At 40.6% G+C, this 25,373-nt stretch overlaps 1 protein-coding gene across 5 annotated transcripts in view; it reads right to left on the bottom strand.

Annotated features, from left to right (window-relative positions):
• Positions 1 to 25,373, bottom strand: part of LOC126198452 (uncharacterized) — a 117,792-nt gene that overhangs the window by 16,795 nt on the left and 75,624 nt on the right. For all 5 annotated transcript variants that reach the window (XR_007540075.1, XR_007540076.1, XM_049934784.1 and 2 more), the window contains 2 exons: positions 21,413 to 21,564; positions 11,324 to 11,435 (listed from right to left, as the gene is read on the bottom strand). Coding sequence is in view for 3 of the 5 variants with exons in the window: in XM_049934784.1 (XP_049790741.1) it covers positions 11,344 to 11,435; positions 21,413 to 21,564 (244 nt within the window). In the remaining 2 variants the exon portion in view is untranslated. The remainder of the gene's footprint in view (positions 1 to 11,323; positions 11,436 to 21,412; positions 21,565 to 25,373) is intronic.

Genomic DNA, 25,373 nt, shown 5'->3' with positions numbered 1-25,373 from the left:
CTGCTCCCAATCCCTTGCTCCATGGTTCATATTCCTGCAATAGATCTAGCTGCAAGACCTGTATCACACATCTTCCAAGAACCACCTAATCCAGTACTGTCACAGGCATCTGCTATCCCATCAAAGGCAGAGCCACCTGTCAAAGCAACCACATAATCCGCTAACTTAGCTGCAACCATTGTATGGTACTGTACCTGGGTATGAACACTAACATGTTGTCTGTCTGTGTTGAGTTGCCACCACCATACTGTAGCCAAGACACAGCTAGACCATCCAGCTGCTGAACATACCAATAGCAACATGATATCCCTGACTTCAACAACTATTTCACAGCCTGTGCCATCTGGATTCCTCCCACCAACAGCAGCTTTTCTGAACTACACAGGTGGGAACACTCCTGGCAACCTGTCCTCCACTTCCCCAATGCCCCCGGCCTTAACATTCACTAGCCCAGCCTTCACCTGCTTACCCCTTCTTGGCTCCCATTCCAGCTCTATAAATGCCTTTTATGCTGCCTATGCACCTGAATATTTCTTTCCCCTTCTCTTTTCTTTGGAACGGGTGGTAGCTGTCGAAGTGGAGGTATTGCTGGTGGTTAGTAGATGTGATATGGATGGAGGTACTGATGTAGCCATCTTTCAGGTGAGGGTCAACCTCTAGGAAGGTGGCTTGTTGAGTTGAGTAGGACCATGTGAAGCAAGTGGGCAATAATTTGTTAAGGTTCTGGAGGAATAAGGATAGGGTGTCCTCACCCCTGGTCCAGATCACAAAGATGTCATCAATGATTCTGAACCAAGTGAGGGGTTTAGGACTCTGGGTGTTTAGGAAGGATTCCTCTAGGTGGCCCATGAATTGGTTGGCATAGGATGGTTCCATGCGGGTGCCCATAGCCATACTTCGGATTTGTTTGTAGGTAATGCCTTCAAAGGAAAAGCAATTGTGGGTGAGGATATAATTGGTTATGGTGACCAGAAAGGAGGTTGTTGGTTTGAATCTGTCAGGCATTGGGAAAGTTAGCGTTCAATAGCAGTAAGGCCATGAGGATTAGGGATGTAAGTATAAAGGGATGTGTCACCAACAGTGACGAGCAGGGCAACATGAGGCAGAGGGACAGGAACAATGGAGAGCCGGTGGAGGAAATGGTTGGTATCTTTTATATAGGAGGGTAGGTTCCGGGCAATGGATTGCAGGTGTTGGTCTACGAGAGCAGAGATTCTCTAGTGGAAGCACAGTAACTGGCCACAATAGGGCATCCTGGGTGGTTGGGCTTATTGACTTTAGGAAGCATGAAGAAGGTAGGAGTGCGGGAAGTGGTAGAGGTGAGCAGAGAGATGAACTCTGGGCAGAGGTTCTGGGATGGGCCTAAGGATGTGAGGAGTGACTGGAAATCCTGCTGTATTTCTGGAGTGGGGTCACTGTGGCAAGGTTTGTAGCTGGAAGTATCTGACAGCAGGTGGAGCCTTTCTGCCAGGTAATCCTTGTGGTTCAAAACAACAGTGGTGGAGCCTCTATCCGCAGGTACGATTATAAGGTCAGGTTCAGTTTTTAGATGGTGGACTGTGGTTCTTTCTGTGAATGTAAGGTTAGTTTGCATGTTGAAGGATTTAGTGAATGATGGTGAGGCAAGGTTCCAGGTTAAGGAATTTTGGACAGTTAACAGGGGGTGATCTGGGGGCAGTAGGGGTGGATCACATTTGGATGCAAGAGTGAACTGAGTTAGGAAGTGTTCAACATTGGTCTTTGGTTGAGTCTGATTGGTAGGGTTGGTGGCAAAAAAGTGTTTCCACTTTAGGGACCAGCAGAAGGAAGAAAATTCTTTGGCAAGTTCTGCATGATTGAATTTGGGAGTGGGGCAAAAGGTGAGACCTTTGGAAAGGACTGATATTTTTATGGGGCTAAGGCTTCTGGAGGAAAGGCTCATGACTGTATAACAGGTCTGCTTAGGTTGTGGATTCTGTGTGGTGGTGGGAGAGAGAGTTTTGGAGAGTGGGGTAAGTGTAGTAGGTCTGCGAGACAGGGTTTGTCAGCTATGAGGGGGCATGGGGAAGGTTTGGAGGTTGTTATAGTGGTGTTGGACGGTGGTACTCCAAGGTGGAAGTAGGAAGTGAGCAGGGTGGAGAGCTCTCCACTCTCTACACTAAAAGCCCTAATGCCCATGGCTATACCGCTATTGAACACTACCTTTCCCAATGCCCAACAGATTCCGAACCAACAAACTCCTTCCTAGTTGCCATGATCAACTATATCCTCACCCACAATTACTTTTCCTTTGAAGGCATTACCTACAAACAAATCCGAGGTATGTCTATGGGACCCGCGTGGCACCATCCTATGCCAACATATTCATGAGCCATCTAGGGGTATCCTTCGTAAACACCCAGAATCCTAAATACCTCACCTGGTTCAGATTCAGTGATGACATCTTCATGATCTGGACTGAGGGTGAGGGCATCCTAGCCACATTCCTCCAGAACCTCAACAACTTTTCGCCCATTTGCTTCACCTGGTCCTACTTAACCCAACAAGCCACCTTCATAGATCTTCACCTTCACCTCAAAGATAGCTACATCAGTACCTCTGTCCATATCAAACCTACTAACCACCAACAATACCTCCACTTTGACAGCTGCCACCTGTTCCATACCGAGAAGTCCCATCCACACAGCCTAGGCACCCGTGACCATCGCATCTGCAGTGACAAATGGTCCCTCTCGAAATATACTGAGGGTCTCACGGAAGCCTTCACAGACCTTAAATATCCTCCCTACCTTGTAAAAAAAATATCCTGTGCTCCTGTGCCTTATCTTTCCAGTCTCCCTCCACCTCCCAAAGTCCCACTGTCCAGCCACAGAGGAGCATTCCCCTCGTAACTCAGTACCACCCAGAACTGCAGCAACTGAACTACATTCTCCACCAGGAGTTTGACTACTTCTTGTCGTGCCCTGAAATCAGAAATGTCCTGCCCACTACCCTTCTCACCCCTCCCACAGTGGTATTCTGCTGTACACCGAACCTACACAATATACTCGTCCATCCATACACAACAGCTGCTCCCAACCCCTTACCTCATGGCTCATACCCCTGTAATAGACCTAGATGCAAGACCTGTCCTATACATCCTCCCATCACCATCTAATCCAATCCGGTCACAAAAGTCACCTATCCCACCAAGGGCAGGGCTACCTGTGAAATCAGTCATGTGATCTACTAGCTAAGCTGCAACCACTGTGCTGCAACCAATAAGCTGTCTGTCCACATGGATGGCCACCGACAAACTGTGGCCAAGAAACAAGTGGATCACCCTATTGCTGAGCATGCTGCCAAACATGACATCCTTCATTTCAATGACTGCTCCACAGCCTGTACCATATGGATCTTCCCACCAACATCAGCTTTTCTGAATTGCGTAGGTAGGAACTTTCCCTGCAATATATCATAAATTCCCATAACCCCCTGGCATCAAACTTCATTAGTCATTGTCCTCACCCAACCAGCCCCTTCCCTGTTCCCATTCCGGCACTACAAAACCCTCATTCCACCACTGCAACCCATCTTTTTACATCTCTCCTTTTCCACTCCCCCCCCCCCCACCACCTTTGCCTGCCCTCTGTCTAACCTGCAGCACTTCACTGTCCGCCACCCCTATCCTACTAACCCTCCCCCTCCCCACCCCAGCCCAGTCTCTTCCTTAATCCCACCTAGTCGCTACTCCCATCATGTAGTGGTGCTGCTCTGCTCGCAGTGTGGCCTCATTTGTGAGTGACTGTGTGTGTGTGTGTGTGTGTGTGTGTGTGTGTGTGTGTGTGTGTGTGTGTGTGCGCGCATGCATGTGGTCTATTTTTGATGACGGCCTTACCGGCTGAAAGCTTTATTTTTGACAGTGTTTTTGTTGTGCCTATCCGCAATTCAGTTTCTCCGCTATATGGTAGTAGCAGCTTTCCTTCACATAATATTGTTAGCAATAATTATGTTATTTAAGTGCACCATATCATTTAAGCTTAAATACTATCCCATACAGCTGCAAACTGAAAACTTATTCACAAAAGAGTTTTGTACTGTATAACATTCACAGTTTGGATTTTTCATTGATAAATATGATATTGTTCTACCAAACAGTTATTTATGTGAACAACATATAATACATGTCACTGATGGTGCTTCGAATTTTGTAAAAGGGAAGTATGTGTGGTCAGCACTTTCTTCCTGGTTAATATTAAGATGAGTTTTAAAAGTGCCATTAATTACTGAAGGACTATTTTCAAGTTTCCAGCCAATTTAAAAATTCTATTTATACACAAAATTTTGATGACTGGTCCAAATTCCTTCAGATGTTCCCAGCAGGGCCCTTATGTGTGGTCACTGGCAGTACTCCAACCAGAATATAACTAATGTATTATTGGTTTCAAATCCCTGTTTGTGGTCAAGCTCAACTTTTAGTACCAACCATACACTTTGAGGAGTTGTAGTCTACCACACATAACAGGACTGCAGCATAGCTATATTGGCTAGCAGAATTGCTTTTCTTTTTTCACATTCTGCAGTTTCTGCTCTTCATTTTGGAACATCACAATATAGTGCATAAATTTGGAACAGTCAACTCAGTTGGAAGCCTGAAAACAACTCCTTCGCAAATTTTAGAATAGGGGCAGTGTCAGCCAAAGTATTTTCTCTGTACAATGCTTTGGTGAGCAATGTGTCTGTTCCACGCAGCCAACCATTCTGAAAAAAGCCTCGAGTATCACATCAGTTAATATCACTAACAACTGAAGGATTAAAAGGTCACAATGCAACATGATGCTTATAGGACTTTTCATTACATATATACAGGATGAAGAAAAATTCACACACTCAGACTTTGCAGCGCAATACCTCACATACTAAAAAGTGTATGACTTTGCTTCTGCAGTTTGCCGATAGGTGGCAACAACGGTAGGTAGCGGTCGAAAGAAACAAATCACAGACACCAGGCAGTTAGTTTGGATCTCGGTCAACATAACCTCATTCAAACATTAGTTGATTTGTGTCTGCATCATAAACTTGTTCTTGATTGAAAATTTTAGTTTACGTGCCTAATTCTCATCATTTGCGGGAGGTGTTACTGTTTTGTTTCAATATGGAGAAAACAGCGGCTGAGTCTCATCAAAAGCTCTCAAGCACTTATGGTAAGGATGCTATTAGTGAAAGAAAGCATTGTGAGTAGTTTCAACGCTTCAAGAACGGTGATTTTAACATCATAGATCAGCATAGTGGTGGAAGAGAGAATGTTTTCGAAGATGCAGAATTGGGGACATTGCTGAGTGACGACTCGCATCAAACTCAAGAAGAATTGGCACAATTAGTGGAAGTGACACAGCAAGCCATTTCAAAACGTCTCAAGGCTAAGGGCATGATTCAGAAAGAAGGAACTTGAGTCCCGTGTGAGCTGAAACCAAGAGACACTGAATGGCATTTGTGTGTGTGTGAATAGTTGCTTCAGAGGCAAAAACGGAAGGGATTTCTGCATCGCATTGTGACCGGGGATGAAAAATGGGTTCATTACGATAACCCTAAATGCAAAAAATCATGGGGATATCCCGGCCATGTTTCCACATTGACAGCCAAACCGAATATTCATGGCTCCAAGATCATACTCTGCAAGATAATGCTCTGCATTTGGTGGGACCAGCTCATTGTCGTGTACTATGAAGTGTTAAAATCAAGTGAAACAATCACAGGTGCTTGTTATCGAATGCAAATAATGCATCTGAGCAGAGCATTAAAAGACAAACAGCCGCAATACAGTGAGAGGCATGATAAAGTGATTTTTCAGCATGACAACGCTCAACCCCAAATTGCAAAAAGAGGTCCAAATGTACGTGGAAACGTTAAAATGGGAAGTCCTACCCCATCCACCGTATCTCCAGACATTGCTCCCTCTGACTATCACCTGTTTAGATCAATGGCGCATGGCCTGGCTGACCAACACTTCCGGTCTCATGAAGAAGTCACAAATTGGATTGATTCGTGGATCACTTCAAAAGATGAACAATTTTTTCAACGAGGGATTCGTACACTGCCCAAAAGATGGGAGAAAGTAGTGGCCAGCGATGGAAAATACTTTGAATGATACATGTGTAACCAATTTGTTTCATTAAAGCCTCAAATGTTGGGGAAAAAACGGCAGAAGCAAAGTTGTATACCTTGTAGCAATGCAAAAATGTCTGTCACAAAATTTCGCCCTGAGAATATTTCTGGCAGTAAATGAACGTTAAAGATTGGCAATCTGACAACATTGTAACTACATGTTCATTAACTACCTCTGTCAGCATATAGGATCACCACTGTGCAGTTGGTGTTGTGGATAGCGTTTTGGGTTAGTATGCAGAAGGTCGAGTGTTCGGTTCTGCAAGGTGTGGATGCAAACTGTTTCACACCACTGCATCTACGAGATTCCGGACTTGTTTTCTGTGTACATCCACAAATGGTCCCATCGATTATTGTTCTTACCATGTTCAGGTCCATTACATTCCATTAGGGCCTTATGTCTCCAGTAGTGCTAGCAACGTCCTTTGCACATAGTTTCCAAACTCGGTTACCAGTTATACATATCACCATGGAACCACTAATTATGCCTTTTAACACTGCCTTTTAACACACATTCTGTTTAGTATCTCCATACGGTATTACTATTATTATCTTCTTTCCTTTCTCAGACCTTAGGTCTGGTTAAAAATGGAAAGTGACGCGGACCTTGATCAAGCGTGACTTCCTTTTAACTGTACGGTATATGTTACATTGCATTTAGGAACTTTAGGATAATTGAACATGTATCAATAATTACAGATTTCTGTACTTGTATATATACGTTTAGATGTAGCTGTATTGCGTTGATGTACTGGTGGATATTGTGTGGTATGACTCCTGTAGTTGATAGTATAATTGGTATAATGTCAACTTTATCCTGATGCCACATGTCCTTGACTTCCTCAGCCAGTTGGATGTATTTTTCAATTTTTTCTCCTGTTTTCTTTTGTATATTTGTTGTATTGGGTATGGATATTTCGATTAGTTGTGTTAATTTCTTCTTTTTATTGGTGAGTATGATGTCAGGTTTGTTATGTGGTGTTGTTTTATCTGTTATAATGGTTCTGTTCCAGTATAATTTGTATTCATCATTCTCCAGTACATTTTGTGGTGCATACTTGTATGTGGGAACGTGTTGTTTTATTAGTTTATGTTGTATGGCAAGTTGTTGATGTATTATTTTTGCTACATTGTCATGTCTTCTGGGGTATTCTGTGTTTGCTAGTATTGTACATCCGCTTGTGATGTGATCTACTGTTTCTATTTGTTGTTTGCAAAGTCTGCATTTATCTGTTGTGGTGTTGGGATCTTTAATAATATGCTTGCTGTAATATCTGGTGTTTATTGTTTGATCCTGTATTGCAATCATGAATCCTTCCGTCTCACTGTATATATTGCCTTTTCTTAGCCATATGTTGGATGCGTCTTGATCGATGTGTGGCTGTGTTAGATGATACAGGTGCTTGCCATGTAGTGTTTTCTTTTTCCAATTTACTTTCTTCGTATCTGTTGATGTTATGTGATCTAAAGGGTTGTAGAAGTGGTTATGAAATTGCAATGGTGTAGCCGATGTATTTATATGAGTGATTGCTTTGTGTATTTTGCTAGTTTCTGCTCGTTCTATAAAGAATTTTCTTAAATTGTCTACCTGTCCATAATGTAGGTTTTTTATGTTGATAAATCCCATTCCTCCTTCCTTTCTGCTTAATGTGAATCTTTCTGTTACTGAATGTTTGTGATGTATTCTATATTTGTGGCATTGTGATCGTGTCAGTGTATTGAGTGCTTCTAGGTCTGTGTTACTCCATTTCACTACTCCAAATGAGTAGGTCAATATTGGTATAGCATAAGTATTTATAGCTTTTGTCTTGTTTCTTGCTGTCAATTCTGTTTTCAGTATTTTTGTTAGTCTTCGTCTATATTTTTCTTTTAGTTCTTCTTTAATATTTGTATTATCTATTCCTATTTTTTGTCTGTATCCTAGATATTTATAGGCATCTGTTTTTTCCATAGCTTCTATGCAGTTGCTGTAGTTATCCAATATGTAATCTTCTTGTTTAGTGTGTTTTCCCTTGACTATGCTATTTTTCTTACATTTATCTGTTCCAAAAGCCATATTTATATCATTGCTGAATACTTCTGTTATCTTTAGTAATTGGTTGAGTTGTTGATTTGTTGCTGCCAGTAGTTTTAGATCATCCATGTATAGCAAATGTGTGATTTTGTGTGGGTATGTTCCAGTAATATTATATCCATAATTTGTATTATTTAGCATGTTGGATAGTGGGTTCAGAGCAAGACATAACCAGAAAGGACTTAATGAGTCTCCTTGGTATATTCCACACTTATTCTGTATTGGCTGTGATGTGATATTGTTTGAATTTGTTTGGATATTAAGTGTGGTTTTCCAATTTTTCATTACTATGTTTAGGAACTGTATCAATTTAGGATCTACTTTGTATATTTCCAATATCTGTAGCAACCATGAGTGGGGTACACTATCAAAAGCTTTTTGGTAATCAATGAATGCATAGTGCAGCGACCTTTGTTTAGTTTTAGCTTGATATGTCACCTCTGTATCTATTATCAGTTGCTCTTTACATCCTCGTGCTCCTTTGCAGCAGACTTTTTGTTCTTCATTTATAATTTTGTTCTGTGGTGTATGTGTCATTAATTTCTGTGTAATGACTGAAGTTAATATTTTGTATATTGTTGGTAGGCATGTTATGGGGCGATATTTTGCTGGGTTTGCTGTGTCTGCTTGATCTTTAGGTTTCAGATAAGTTATTCCATGTGTAAGTGTATCAGGGAATGTGTATGGGTCTGCTATGTAACTGTTAAATAATTTAGTTAAATGTGAATGTGTTGAGGTGAACTTCTTTAGCCAGAAATTTGCTATTTTATCATTTCCAGGGGCTTTCCAATTGTGCGTAGAATTAATTGCTCGGGTGACTACATGTTGCAAAATTATCACTTCTGACATTTGTGGTATCATCTTGTATGTGTCCGTTTCTGCTAGTATCCACCGTGCATGTCTATTATGTTGTACCGGATTTGACCATATGTTGCTCCAAAAGTGTTCCATGTCTGTTATGTTTGGTGGATTGTCTATTTTAATGTGTGTGTTATCTATTGTCTGGTAAAATTTCTTTTGGTTTGTGTTGAATGTTTGGTTTCACTATTATTATTATTATTATTGTTATTATTTTTATTATTATATCAATAGAAATGTGGAAACATCACGTCCATTAGCATTAGGGAAACAGTATAATTCAAAAACTAACGTTTCACAAGTAGCACTGTCAGGATGAATCATGCAGAAAATATCTGTAAGAGAAGTGATCCACGTTAGGTACAACAGCCCAATGCAATTAGTGATGTGTTCATACTGTATGCACTGTTCACCAGACAGGGACTAGCTGCTAGAGAAGTAACGCACCCACAACAGACTCCATGTACATTCATACACAAATAGTATTTTCTTCTTGTGTTATTCTAAAACAGTGTGGCATACGTATGGCATACACAAACAATGATTATGTGGATATGCTTCTGGACATTGGTGTATCTGACTGTCGGGCTGGTGCTGCTGCTCATGAACATGCTACTAGATATCCTGGTTGACCTCATCCAGGTAAAAACGTGTTTTGTTGTCTGGAGCCATGCCTTTGGAAGACGAGTTCTCTTCTTTCACAACCACATGACAGAGGTCATCCATGGACTTGCTGTGCTCCAACTACTGAGGAAGCTATTCTGGACATCATACCGTAAGAGCCCCAGCGAAGTACACATAGCTTACCAAGGCAGCTGCGTGTCTCGCAACGCACAGTCGTTGACGTACTGCACGAGCATGGGCTGTGCACCTGTCATTATTCTTTAATGCAACATCTGCATCCTGCAGATGGTCATCTGTGGTAGCAATTCTGTGAAAGGTTCTAATAACAACAGGAAGCCAACGACGACTTCATAAACACTGTAACATGGTAAGATGAAGCAGCATTCTCTTGTGAGGGTGTCTTCAATATGCACAATTCCCACCATTGGTGTAACATTAATATGCACGTCACCCACCACAGAGGATATCAAGTTTGCTTTGGCATCAACATCTAGGCCAGAATATTAAGAGATAGGATTTTGGATCCGTACTTCTTGTCTGAGTGGTTGACTGCACGGAGGTATCATGCATTCCTCTCAAACTATCTGCTGACACACTGGACTATGTTCCTCTTCGTGTTCCACAGAGGTTATCGTTCCAATATGATGGTGCACTTTCACACTTTGGAATTAACGTGCAATGGTATTTAGATAGAAAATTCTCAGGGAAATGGCTAGGATGGAGAGGTCCAGTTGTATGGCCTCCGTGTTCACCTGACCTTAAGCCCTGGATTTCTTTCTGTGGGGACAATTGAAGGAGCACAAGTATTCTACTCCACCGACACATATGGAAGAACACATAGTGTGTTCATGCTGTTCTTGTAACTGTGGACGCAGCCATGTTGTGAAGAATCCAGAGCTGTATGATCCAGCGGGTCGTGCAGCGTCTGGACATGCAGGGGGGTTGCTTTGATCATCTGCTCTGAGGGAAAGGTATTCCTTTGTAAACGTCATGTGGTCATTAATATGGAAATTATTGTCACTGGTTGCTAATGTGTTACATCTCAGAGGACTCACCGCATGTAGCGTAAATGACTAGTAGATACTGAATTATTTAACAGTTCAATCATCTTTACCACCTCGAAATTGATATTGTTTTTGTAGTTATTGCGTTCTATAACAGGTCATTTGTTTCAACTGTCTATTCTTACTTGTCTGACCAAGTTTTCATTATGTTCACCATTACAAAACACTATATTATGTAAATGTCAGATAGGTGTGGCTTAAGAAATGGCGTATACTACAGTACTGTATGGCAGAATGAAACTGGCAAATAAAAACAAATATGCCTCAGTCCAGAATTGAGCCCTTGACTTCCTGCATGCTGACCCAAAATGCTATCCACTACACCAACTGCACATCACTATTCCTATGCCAACAGAGGTAGTAGTTGTACATGTGATTACAGTGCTGCCAGGTGCCAACCTTCAATGTCCATTTTCTGCCAGAAATATGTACAGGATGAAATTTTGTGACAGACTTTTTTTTATTGCTAGTATGTGAGTAACCGTGCTACAAAGTCCAAGTGAGTTAATTTCTCTTAAGCCTGTATAACATGTTACTTAAGTTTATATCTGTAACATCTTCATCTTCACAGTTTACATACCTGGCAACATGCATTTACTATCATGTCAGTTCACTGTATTCTGTCCAACCATGGTTTGGAGCACCCAGGCGCAATACACCAACTGATCTGTCCTTAGATGCTGTAATTAAATCTGCAAACAATTTCAGGAAAATAATTTAATACTGAGTGTACAATACTAGGACTACAAACGAGTCATTGCCATTTTCAAACTGTTATCTCAGTTTACTGAAATGTGTCAGAATCAGGTGTACTCATCATGAGAGAATCAAAAGAATAATGACTACTAGCTAGAATTTTGAAATAATACCTTGCTCACTACTTTATCCCAGTCATCACATGCCTGTCCAAATAATCTGTTTACTGTGAATGGAACAGTGGCAGTGATGGACTAAACATAGGATGGTGTGTGTGTGTGTGTGTGTGTGTGTGTGTGTGTGTGTGTGTGTGTGTGTGTAGGATGGGCAGGGAGGGGGAGGGGGCGGAGAGGGGGGAGGGGAGGATTACTTTTACACTGAGTTGCCAGAACTGCTGAACAACCTTTACTGCATGAACCAAGAAGAGACTGAAATTTTCCAGTTAATCCAAGACACAATTACAGTATCCCATACCGTCAACAAAATAGTAAAAGCTTTCAAATTTATATTAGGAATCCTTGAATGACATTACTCGACTTTTTATCTGCACCCTGTATCCTTCCAATCATTTACTCAATGTAAGTTGTGCATGATTTAGATTTTAACTGGTGCAAAATATCGGTAAATTCTTGCTAAGTAAGAAGATGATGAAAAGCTAATATCAATAATAAACAACTGTTACAGAAAAATGCCTCAAATGTATCCATTATCAACTGTTCAGTTACGTTGTGTCTCACTGAAAGAGAAGTGCCTCTCCAACCCCTTTCACCCAGTGAGATCACCTGAAATATAGTTAATTATTAAGACAGATGGATCAAAAACAGTGTTTTGGAAGAGCATTTGCCTTCCACTTTGAATGACTGACATAAACCCTTTAAACATGCAACAGCTTTATTGGATTCAGTTGCATCAGGTCCTCCCAAATACGAGTCACACCTAAACTGCTTTGCTACTCCAAACCTTTGAAAAATATTTCACAAGGGAATGATCATACACCTAAGGGAACATAGAAAATTTGCTATTAAGTTCTGGGTTTTACATAATGTTTGACATTTGTCAAAGCAGTCATTACTATTATCTAATATTGTCTTTCATTTTATGGGTGTTGTCATTGTTATTGTTGTTATCGCTGCTGTCGTTTATGGTCACCGGATTTCTTCTCGTGCATGCATTTTTCCTACACTGATGCCAATTTTTATCACAGCTATAATACTATTCTCAATATTTTCTTCTGCTACCTCTAACTTGTCAACTGCAGTCTCCATAATTCCTAACTTATAAAAGACAAAACTGTGCTTTGCTTGGAACATCATAGTGCCTTACTGAACATGTTCCTGAAGGCTGCGGTACTCCACTGCATTCCTCCAATTTTCGAACAAAAAACGCTGTTAAAGGGAGACCTACAGAAATAAAAATGTCAGAAATGAATCCATATACCCTAATCACACATTCATAAAATAAATAGACCAATGAGATTCAAAATAACCAACACATCACAATTTGGAAAGAACGGTAACCCAAACAACACTAGAAGAAAATAATAAATTCCACACTCATCATTAAAGCTGTTAGTGACTCCACATGGTGACATTATGTTCTCACAAAAATCTTTGATCGTTACCTAGTGGCATAAACTGCATTAAAGTAACAAAATACAGTAGGAAAGTTCTGGTAGAACGTAAATATTTTAGGAGTAAAAGGGACCACTCACATAATAGTGGAAGTGTCGAATTATCGACAGTTACACATAAAAGGGAAGGCTAACTTGTTATCTTTTGGAATAAATCCTTTCTTGAGCTAAAGAACACACACACACACACACACACACACACAGGCAGGTACACTATGTGATCAAAAGTATCTGGACACCCTCAAAATCATACATTTTTCATATTAGGTGCAATGTGCTGCCACCTACTGCCAGGTACTCCATATCAGAGACCTCAGTAGTCATTAGACATAGTGAGAGAGCAGAATGGGGCGCTCCGCAGAACTCATGGACTTCGAATGTAGTCAGGTGATTGGGTGTCACTTGTGTTATACACCTGTAAGCAAGATTTCCACACTCCTCAACTCCCTACGCACACTGTTTCCAATGTGATAGTGAAGTGGAAACGTGACAGGACACGTATAGCACTAAAGCGTACAGGCCACCTTGTCTGTTGACTAACAGAGACTGCTAACAGCTGATAAACGTGGCAATCAAATGGTAGGGTGTGGGTATGGCAAATGCCTGGTGAACGTCATCTGCCAGCGTGTGTAGTGCCAAAAGTAAAATTTGGAGGTGGTGGTGTTATCATGTGGTTGTGTTTTTCATGGAGGGGGCTTGCACCCCTTGTTGTTGTGCATGGCACTATCACAGCACAGGCCTACATTGATGTTTTAAGCACATTCTTGCTTCCAACTGTTGAAGAGCAATTCGGGGATGGCAATTGCGGCTTTCAACATGATCAAGCACCTGTTCATAAAGCACGGCCTGAGGCAGGTTGGTTACACAACAATTACATCCCTGTAATGGACTGGCCTGCACAGTCTTGACCTGTATCCTATAGAACACCTTTGGGGCGTTTTGGAACGCCTACTTCGTGCCAGGCCTCACACTGAATCGATGTCTCTCCTCAGTACAGCACTCCGTGAAGAATGGGCTGCCATTTCCCAAGAAACCTTCCAGCACCTGACTGAATGTATGCCTGCGAGAGTGGAAGCTGTCATCAGGGCTAAGGGTGGGACAACACCATATTGAATTCCAGAATTACGGATGGAGAGAGCCACGAACTTTTAAGTCATTTTCAGCCAGGTGTCTATAGTGTACAATGCAGGAAGTTGGAGGTTCTTAAAATCATCATCATCATCAACAGCCATTCGGTATTTAGGCCTGGGTAATAGCTTCCTTTAGACTTCCCCACGAATTATGACCGTTTGGAATACAGAAAATTACTTGCTTAGTCCATCTATTATTCATTTGCCTTGCTCCATATCTTGCCCTACTCCTATTCATTAACATTAAAGTCACTATTAATCAACTGACTCCATGACTTCATTGTTAATTTGTTCTGTTTTCTTCTCAATGCATTACTTTAGTCTTCTTAAGATTTATTTTCATATCTACCTCCAAGCTGTCTCTCTAAGTTGTTGCATTAGTGGTGAAAATTTTATCTGCACTAGAGGAAAACAGTACAATCAAAAGCGAGTTATAAATGTTCCCCTCTTTTTTTCCCAGTTTAGGGCTCTGTGAATGTCCTCTACGATTGTTGAGAATAGTTCTGGCGATTTGAAATCTCCTTGTCCGACTGACGTTTACAGTTCGAAAGTTTAAGGCAGCTGTAAGACAGACATCTTCAGCAGTATACTGAAATAGGATCAATTAATATCTTGTTGTATACGTCTGGTTGAAAGTGTCAAAAAATTTGTGAAATCTTTGACTCCTATGCAACGTGATAATTCATTTCCTTTGCTTCATCCTACAATTTCATTCTCAACTTGGAAATTTTCCATTATGCTATCGTCACTTCTGAAATTAGTTTGGTCCTTTGCTTCATTACACAGTTTTTATGCATATTTTAGTGAATACCAGTTACATTAGGAGTGAGGATCCTGATTAAGAGGTGTACAGTTTAATACATCATGTCTGTCTCCTTTCTTGTGATGCATAAAACTTAACAGCATTATTCCACTTCAGAGAATTGATTTATTTCAAAGATATTCTGTAAATAAGTTTGCCGTTATCTTTCCTTCAGTTTTAAATGTTCCTACAGATGTCCCATCACGTTGGGTAGCCTTTCTTTTCTTAATGCCAAAGATGACTGTATACACCATCCCCAGCATTACTTCTTGAGTGTAGTTATTTTCATGATTAGCTATGTGTTTAGCTTTCTGTATCATCTCTTTAACTACACAGACATTTAAAAACAATTTTATTTGCTTGGGCATTTGTATCTCAGTTGTTAGTTAGAGTGCCTTCACACGTAATAACCAAGGAAATGTGGTATACACCCGACATCTGATTTTCTTCTTTTTCTTGATACTGTAGTCTTGCTACTTAGTTTATACCGAAATTAATAAGAAGTGGTAAGAAAGCCGCCGTAAAGTACTGAAATAGCAGTTGTAGGCTGGTAGTCATGGTGTGGAAACATGCGAGTCAGAATAACAAGTACACAGGACTGCAAGACGGGATAGCCAAACTCAGTGGAAAACTGCACCACACAATGGTAATAGCCGTAGCGAGCAGGCGAATGTCACCACAGTAGGGCAAGACTCCTGTTATGGACTAAATGATTTGGTGGCAGGTTTTGGTATAACAAATGGTCACCAGGCCCAAATAAATATCTGCATTTTGAAGAGAGACACTTCAGAGTTCGGCAATACCACGACACCAGGGCCATGTTGGATGATGAGATGACTGAGCATTGTCAGCAGCAGCCACAGGTTTGACACTAGTTTGGGTCAGCTGCCAGCAGCACTGAGATGTGTGTGGGATTTGGTGCCACAGTGCTGCTGACCTGCCAGCCGCCATCCGACTGATGCCAGTGAGCAGCAGATCTTGTCCCACACACAGCAGTCTCTACATGTCACCGCGATGAATGCATGCAGGGCTGAGTCACCAGGAGACGCTGTTCCCCAGAGGAACACCATCACAGCACAACACAACACACAGTGCCACTGATGCCACATCCATGACCTACTGAGGCTGCTGGCCATCCTCTGGACTGTTGTCAGTATCGCAGGGAGTCTATGTGTGAGAAACTCCTTGCCGAAAGAAGCAGCCGTCCACAAGCCAGCGCTGGCAAGGGCCAACAGAGTGAGGTGTGTTTGCCTTGCTAATGACGCAATGTGTAATTGAAGTTCAATAAACACCTTTCTTTCCGTCAGCAGTGCATCCACGGGCCTCCTGGCCCATTGTCACTACCACTCACCCGACTGAGTGCAACAACACATCAGACTGGTGTCAGCAGGGGATCTTCAAGCCAATCACCATGCCACTTGCTCGCAGCAGAGGGAGCAGATAATGCCTGTTACTACCATTCGTGAACAAAGAAGATTGCTCGACTACTGCAGGGGTCGGGGGTGGAGGTAAGTGTAGTGTCATTATCCAGTTTTTAGTGAAATTAAAAAGAAGGGGTAAGAAAGCCATTACGAAGTGCTGCACTCACACTACTGAGTGCAATCGCACTCTTCATTGCTCTTATTGTTTTAAATTTTTCCTCTTACTAAAGTTTCAATGCATCTTTCCACTCTCTCTTGAAGATACAGGGTGTTTCCCATACAGAGTATGCAATATCTCCAGTCCTGCAAACCAATATACCTGTTGGTCATTTCATTAGTTCCTTGGAATAAAAGGTTTCACTATATTGTCCAAATACGTGTCAGAAGTTATGTTTTGGTGGGAGAAGATAAGTAGAATAAGACCTGTTGCACTAATTGCATACAACACTCCTAGTTTCACATTGTGCAGAGGCTCCTGCAGGGTGTATACACATACTAGGAAAAAAAATTCCCGGATTTCCCAGTTAAAAACACACTTTCTCCTGGATGAAAATACACTTCTACCATGTTAATTGTAGAACTTATCAATCCTTTGAATGGTTATGGTTTTCTACACCGGCATAGAATTTCTAAACCATTTAGAAAACGAAACTCAGAAAAAAAGGCCACGTACACTGCATATTTTCATATTACGAAAGTATAAATTCAAATTCCACCAAACACCGCATGTTACTTTCCGAAGCATTGAAATCAAGATTGTGATGCGCTTTTGTATGTCAGTCATAGCTCATGTCACGTGATCTCGTCAGCTGATACAGCAGATATTCAGAGCTTAGGACACATGATGTAGTCAGCCAACAACATTATCACTGTTAAGTAGCACATACACACAAATAGGAAAAGTTAATGGTGTAAATTAATATACATGGTGTTGCTACAAGAAAAGCAGAGCTTTCACATATAATACTGGTCTCGACAATTAATAAGCTGCAAGAGAAGCTAAACTTTCACGTATAATGTTGATCTTTTTTTGCATGTGTTACACTTTAAGATACATCACACAAATGCGCCAGTAAATTTTTTAATACCGACATAAATGCCTGATCTCCTGGGCTCAAATTTTTTTCTAAATGGTCATCCTCAAATAGTCGATTTTTCAATGAGAGTCAAACGCTCTGCGATTTAAGAAATTCATCGCATTCTCGCACTTAGTTCATCTTGCATAAAAGGAAATTTACTTTGAAAGTAACACTTTCCAATCAATCATTTGCAATTTTTTTCCCACGACCTGTTAGAAAGAGGTTTGTTTCAGCAGTTGCCAGAGAGCGCCAGATAACAGGGGTCACCGCGCTTGCGCAGCTACGATGATGCAGGAAGCCTGTATGTTCGTATGTGTAAAACATTAAAACATTTTACATTATGTCATAAAAGAAACAAGACATCAGAGGAATTTTGTGAACCATACAAAAATGCATAATTCGGTTTAAAGTGCACATTCGTATGTCCAGATTCGGTTGTAAATTTTCTTCAAGTACCAGTACTGTATTATCTCATTTTTGGTTCTTTATTGTGGCATAATGCCATACGTGCTAGAAGATCAAAGCATACTCTTTTGAAATGCAGTGAACAGTTGAAACTAGCCAATAGTGTGGAATTAAAGACTTTGTTTCAAATAAATTCACTGCCTCAGCAGAAAAGATTAATAAAGCCATATTTCTTAAGCAAACTGACAAAAATAACTTCATCGTTCTGCAAGACGATTAATGCTTGACTTAAATTGCTGCCCAGGGTAGATACCCAAGTTTGCTCCCAGTGAATATGGCAGCTTGTGCACGCCAGTACAATTTTTCCAGGTAGCATGTTGCTGCTTGCTTATACAGCTAACGGTGACACTTTTGTAGCCAGACGCGGGAGAAGGTACATGCGCGACTCAACTGCGCATGCGCATGGGCCCGCTCACACGAATCTAATGTAAACAGTTGTGGCATCAAGCTCATCGGAGGCAATTTGTTGTTATGAAGCATTGCACTGTGTTCCTAAAGCCTTTGATACATTTGCTACTGGCAGACGCTAGTATGGGCACTGTGTTTTGTTGAGTACATGGCGCATTTCCTTCGCAACTTAGGTTTTATTTTTGTTTTTTTCTCTCATTCATGTTTTATTGCTGCAGTATTATTCTGCAGTAGTGGGATGCAGTAATATCCTTTGCTAGAGTATTATTTCTTACCAGTCAAAATTACAAAAATTTAACTGAAAACTAAAACAAAAAAAATATCCCAGAATTCTAAAATATTCCCAGGTTTTCCCCGGTTTTCTCCCGGATGAAAAAATTCTCGGGTTTTTCCCAGATCTCCCTGTTGTCCTGGGTCATATACACCCTGCTCCTGATGTAGGTGATGAGCAATTTCAGAGCTTCAGTGTCAACTGTATTGAGAGTTCATATGCCCTGATAAAGCCAGACATGTTTCGTGAGATAAAAGGAGTATTTCAGGGTCAACCTGCACAGGCTGGAACAGGTAGCTACAGTACAGATGTTGTGTATCAGTGTGTGAATTCGTTAGCTAACGGTCTACTGTTACTACGTAAAGTTTCAGTTTAAATTTGTACGTAGTTCTATGAGATGATGTTACTGACACATCAGTCTGAAGTGCTAAATGGCACAATGATTTTCTCAGGATTTTTTTAAGGTTGCACCTAAATCATCCTGTTTATTCTCTGTTAAAAACGGGATGCCACCCACAACCATCTAAGCGATGGGCTGGGAATGCAACATAGTGAGCGCAGCCTATGGTTCCATGCAGTACCTGAGACACTCCTTGCACTGTACTTGAAACATGATGTTCATCTGAATAGTTTTGCTTAGCACAGCGTACTCTGTTACATTCCTATTATTATTTGGTTGCCTCAGTTAAGTTGCAGTGATGGGAGAATGTAGCCATATATGTGAAGGTACACACTCCAAAATCTCAATGACAATTACAGTACTGTTTACGTGACTACCAACGCCTCAACCTTATGGTGAGTGTTTACTTTAATCCTTCCATCATTTAAATCTTGTACAATTTCCTCATTTTTCACAGAATATACAGAATTTCATTTTTAGTTTAACGTGGCCCTACTGAGTACATTTTCTATGCTGTTACATCACTACCTTCCAAAGTCGCTTATACAACATGCGACCAAGAGCACTGGCAAGCTGCTTATCAAATTCCACTGTCAGCACTGGAAGAATGTTGAGCCACCATGGTAGAATGTTCTACTCTGGCAATGAAGCACGTGCAGATTACCACACAATGGGCTTGTCACCTGTTGCTTTGGCCTCATAAGATACCCAGTGGCAGTTTTTCTAAGGCAAGCCAGAATAAAAGCTGACCTTCCTGACCCAACAGTATCTATCATCAACCACTGCTTGCAAGGGGATATAATCATCGCCAGCTGTCAACTTGATGTGGGTCACTGGTCTCAAATACAACGAATACCTGCCTCTGCTAGCTGCTGACCTATGGGCCTAGTCCTTATGCTGCCACAAGCTGAACTAGTGCCTCCCACTGGGGGCCTGCTGCTGGCTGACATCAACTGATTTCAGCATACCTTCCAAGGATACTCGGTTAATAGTCTGCACTCGGGTGCCTCTTGCACTGGGCCACTGCAAGCTGCTGGTCTGTTGCTGCATTTGCACCTAATAGCATGGCCAGCCTGCATCAGAGTTTGCTGTGTGTCTGACATCTGTAGGCCTGATGCAACTCAATGGCCACGAAAGTGCTGACTTCACTTCTTCACTGCAGCCACCTGCCCAATCCGAAGGCCTTGCAATGGTGGCCACTTCCCACTGCTTTGTGCCAAATTAAGAAAGCACTGTCACTGGGACACTGTCTACATCTGCTCTATGAATTCTGTTCAATAAATCTTGTCATAATTACCATAACCCCTAGAATTTCACAGGGGTCATGGCACTGGTTCTCTGTACCTGTTGTCCAGCCTACCATTCTCTGACTATGGAATCAGTAATGTTCAGACTATCTTATCTCTAATAATGTGTTTGCTTCTGAAAGGATGTCTTAAGGATAGGCCTAAACATAATGTTCTCTGCAAATTCTACTAATATGTGACCTCTGTCACTTCTTGTATCATACTCTCAGTTTCCCATTGAAGAATCATTCTTTTGTTTTTGTGCCTTTTTTGTGTTAACATCACTCATTATCACTGTTTAGCACAATCTGCCGGTAACACTTCATGTCGTTCTTGTACCTCTATCCTATTAACACATCACCATCTGACGGACTCTCCAACCTTTACTCATATTGTACATCTAAAAAACAAAGTTAGTTTCTGGAGCAGCAATACTTGATCAATGACCTTCATGCAAGACATGTATAGCTGTCCAGAACTGTGCTTTTGCTCTTCTTGCACCAGCAGCAGCACTGAATCAACTGCTCTTAAAAAAGTGTCAGGCATAATTGTTTCACCAGCATGTCTGTATTTAAGCCACACTTCTGTATATCAATGGTAACATTTGGTTCTGCTTGATAATACACAGGACCAGCAGAAATTTTAATTCTTTCCAGAACCTTCTCCAAGTTATATTTCAACAGACTGCTGACAATAAATCAGAAGTCACCTCTCAACATCAATTAAGTTAATGCATAATTCATGAAAAGTGTACATCCTTTGGACAGCTGTATTCATATGTGAGTGCCTACTTGGATAATACCAGTGAGTACTCTAGAAATTCTGGTTGATCATTATTCTTCAATGGACAAAGTGAGGTTATGCAGTGGTGTATACACTGAACTTGCAGTGGGAGAAGCAGGGCTCAAATCCTTATCCAGATTTAGATTTTACTTTCATTCCCGATGAATGTCAGGAAAATTTCTTAGATAAGGAAACGGTTGAAAGTAATACATAAATAAAACACACTAAAATAACAATTGTTAGCAAAGTAAACATATTTTATGGTACAGGTTTTTTTTTATATAAAGAAAAAGGATACATTCATCATATGGTGAAATGTCCATGTCTTGGATATCCCCCTTGTGCTGATAAACTTCACCAAGGAACTCGTGATGATCTGGGTAACGACGATAACGTCTCACCAGGCCACCTTCACAGACTGTAAATAACTGGCTTCCATTTGATGTGTACCTGCAAAAATTAATCAACTTGTGCAAATACATTTAGACAAAATTTAATGACAGTTATAAAGAAGTTTTGTTCTTGAACACCTACGTTTCTGTTTCAATAAAGAAGAAAGGTTAACCTAAAAATGTGTTAGTACAACCATACAGCTACTTTTCTGTTCACAAAAACAAACACATTTTCACTTTTTCACTTACACATCTAGAACAAAGAAAGAAGTTCTTTAAGCTGCATTGACAAAGTCATTAAAGATGGAGTACATGCTCAATACTGAGCATATCTCTGAGTAAACCACTCAAATTCACATAAGGAGATGTGGAGATGTGCTGGTAGCTGCCTGGAACAACTCAAGGAAGCCATGTACAATATGTAATCCAATCAAATCAAGTTTAGAAGTATAGCTCGGTATATTGCCATAGAGCCAACTTATTAGAGAAAGGAATAAATTGTACAATGCCTCCAAGTGCAGTGTAATTTATTATAGTTAATAAAGTTCTGGAAATGCATAATTATTGACCAGATAAAATTTGAGTGAAGAAGTTGTTTGCCTCCACAGTCATATGGTTAACAGCCTCCATTTACCTGCTTGGTAGAGGTGCACAGCATAACATGACTTGGGAGTTAAAAAAGATGAACACAATACAAAAACTTAAGTGTGAATGTCAGGCAACAGAGATAATTTCTCTGATATGCCAGCAGTTCTTAGACATTCAACGAGAAATATTGTATGCTTAGGCTTTTTGATTTATTCTTTCCATGTTTCATACTGTGCGTTCTCTCTTCCACTCCATCAATTGTTATGCTTATAATTTCAGTATTGTTATTTTGGGCACAAATATGGTCAGCAGAACATTACAATTCTGAGCTTATGAGGGTCAGTGTGAATTTCATGCTGTTGACTGGTATCTGAGGCAGATTATGTTGATGCAGTATTCCCACTAATGTGTTGCTTTCACTGTCTTGTGACAGATAACAGCACCAAGGGAGAATCCCAAAATGGCATATGACATTGGGGTGTGTACTACAAACAGATGTTTCATTGAATTCTTCACTGTTGAACAAACTATGTCAACTGAAGTCTACTGGCACTTGCTACAGGTGTGTTGAAACCCTGTAGTAGGTGTGGGTAATGAGATGGAGTGGGTGAAGTGGTTGCATGTAACAAGCCACATCCTGGTCACCCCTGCTCAGCTCCTAGCCCTCATAATGAACATCATCCCACCCACTCATATGTGATGATCAGCAGGGCAAGGAACTGTGTGCACTGGTGAATACTGGCTGTAATACCTTAGACAAGATGATATGCAACCTTGGTTACTGCAAAGTTCGCAAAGATGGGTCATCAGGATGCGTATCCAAGAATGGAGAACTTGTCGGGACCTGCTAGACCAATAAAAGGCTGAAAGCAACAATCTTCTGAACATCAAAAACGTAAGTGATCAGACGTGGTGTTGCCATTATGAGCTGGAACATTAAAGACAGTCTATGTAGTGGTAACATGCCAATTCTCTGATAAAGTAGAAGTTCAATCCACAGCCATCTGCATGCAAAGTTAAGTGCACAGTCTTTTGAGACAGGCTGAATGTTAAGATGACTGATAAGCTGAAAGCTCAAACTTCCAGTCATATCAGAGAAGAACACTGAAGTCCAGTAGCAACACGATAATGCCGGGCCCAACAACATTTATATGACCATGTAACTCACTGACAAGTTTGGCTGGACTGTCCTATCAGACCCACAATACAGTCCTCATTCAGCATCAACAAAATCATCTCAGTTTACAAACTGCAGCATTTTGAACAAAACACTCGAGCTTTTAACGGCTGTCTCCACCACTGTCATCAGGAGTCAAAATCACTGACTGCTGGGACTGGGAAGGTGTTCTGCTTATACAGATGCAATGGCAGCACCTGGAACCTTCCAGAGAGGGCCAGAGTGGCACATGCGTGGAAGCAAATTGGGCAGCTCCTAGTGGCTCTGTCCTGCCTGTTGTAATCTTACCCTCCCACACATCACCATTAAGTTCCTCTTAGTCTGTTCATTATTTTCAAAAGCTTCAAGAGATGTAAGATACACGAAAGAAACAACTTTTTACTTATCTTCATTATCTCATTGCAGTTGGCTCCTAGTCTTGCATCTATGGTACATTCGTGAGGCTGTAATTTTTATAATGTTGCAGGTTCTTGTTGAACCGAATAACTGATGAAGATTTGCCAGTTGCTATGAGAATCTTTTTATTTTATCCCATTCTTCTATAACACATCAACTTCACAATCTCCATTTTCATAAAAACCATCAATTACCCCACGTGGAATGTTTCCCTCTATTAATTTAGATTTGCAAAATAAACGCATTTCCATCAGAGTCATGACCACTACTTCTTACATTCTGCGGTACTCACAATATTCCAGAGTTTACAAAGCAAAAGAGTTCACAAACTTTCTTGACCAAAGAAGAATCTTCACTAAAATATATCATTATTTTGAAAATGAATCCAGAAATAAATTTAATGATTAACGTTAGACTGTACAATTAATAATATGATTTTTAAATGTGCCAGAAATTTCATAATTTCAAATATTTTTAAAAGAAGAGTAAATTTAGCTGTATGTACAGACTACTAACAAATTAATTTCTTTATACATATTTTAGCCCAAATCATAACACATCATATACAAAATTATGTAAGTTCATTCATTTAGTCAGCTGATATAAAGTTCACCTATACAAGAATCAATAATATACATGGTATCAGTTATTTCTATAAAAAAAAGTAATGTTAGAGAAGGGAGACCCATTACACAGGGGACCAAGTGATGTCACATTGTACAAGCAGTCAGCATTATGTCTGAAACTGCCATTCCAGCTGCTGTGTCCCTATAAGCTCAAGCCTACATCTTTTCTATTACTCAATGTCCAAAGTCTGCCTCCATTGCCTACTGAGGGTATGCCCCTGGTCTCTATTAAAATTTTAACAGAGACCGGAGGTACACACTTAGTAGGGAATGGGGGCGGGCTTTGGAAACTTAGCAAAAGCAAAGACATAGGCTTGATACACGTAAGGATGCGGGAGTGGCAGTTTCAAATGTGGCATTGGGAGCTCGTGCAGGTGATGTCACTTGGTCCTGTGACAGTATGGAGTCACTAGGAGCTGCCAAACTTGCCTTCTGAGCAAGCGCAACTCCAGCCCTCTCTGGAAGGTTCCAGATGCTGCCATTACATCTATATAAGCAGAACACCATGCCAGCCCCAGCAGTCAGTGACTGCAACTCCTGATGATGATAGCAGAGACAGCTGTCAAAAGATTGAGTGTTTTATTCAAAATAACATGTTTTCTAACCTGAGAAGATTTTATTGAAGCATGCCACTGCAAAAGATCCCGAGAACACAGTCTTCATTTCCTCAATGCGCCTATGAAAGATGGACCCAAATACTGTAATTAAAAATGTAAGGCAGTGACTAGACTCACTTGGTTCAGGTTTTTTCAAGCACAGCATCCAGCCTCTTGTTCATTCTTACCAAGAGTGTGTAATGAATTAGTGTTGTAGTTTGAATGAAAATATAAGGTGTGATCAAAAAATAATGGGAATTGTTTAATTCCGTAGGCTTTATAAATCTGATTTTCAAAAAATGTTTTTTTACCTTGCTGGTACACATTTTCCTAGTTTAAGTTTACATTTTCAGCTGTTTTGAATATTTAGTTTATTGTGTATAGTCAAAAAAGTTATATGTGTTTTTGACTTCTCGGTGAATTTTACTTTAGAAGATAAATTTGCCTGAAAAATTGGAATAAAGTGCAGAATGGCATTCGAAAC

The sequence above is a fragment of the Schistocerca nitens genome, chromosome 8 (genome assembly GCF_023898315.1).
Source record: "Schistocerca nitens isolate TAMUIC-IGC-003100 chromosome 8, iqSchNite1.1, whole genome shotgun sequence".
Lineage (NCBI taxonomy): Eukaryota > Metazoa > Arthropoda > Insecta > Orthoptera > Acrididae > Schistocerca > Schistocerca nitens.
The sequence above is the reverse complement of the archived record's forward strand: the minus strand, read 5'-3'. Positions and strand labels throughout refer to the sequence as shown.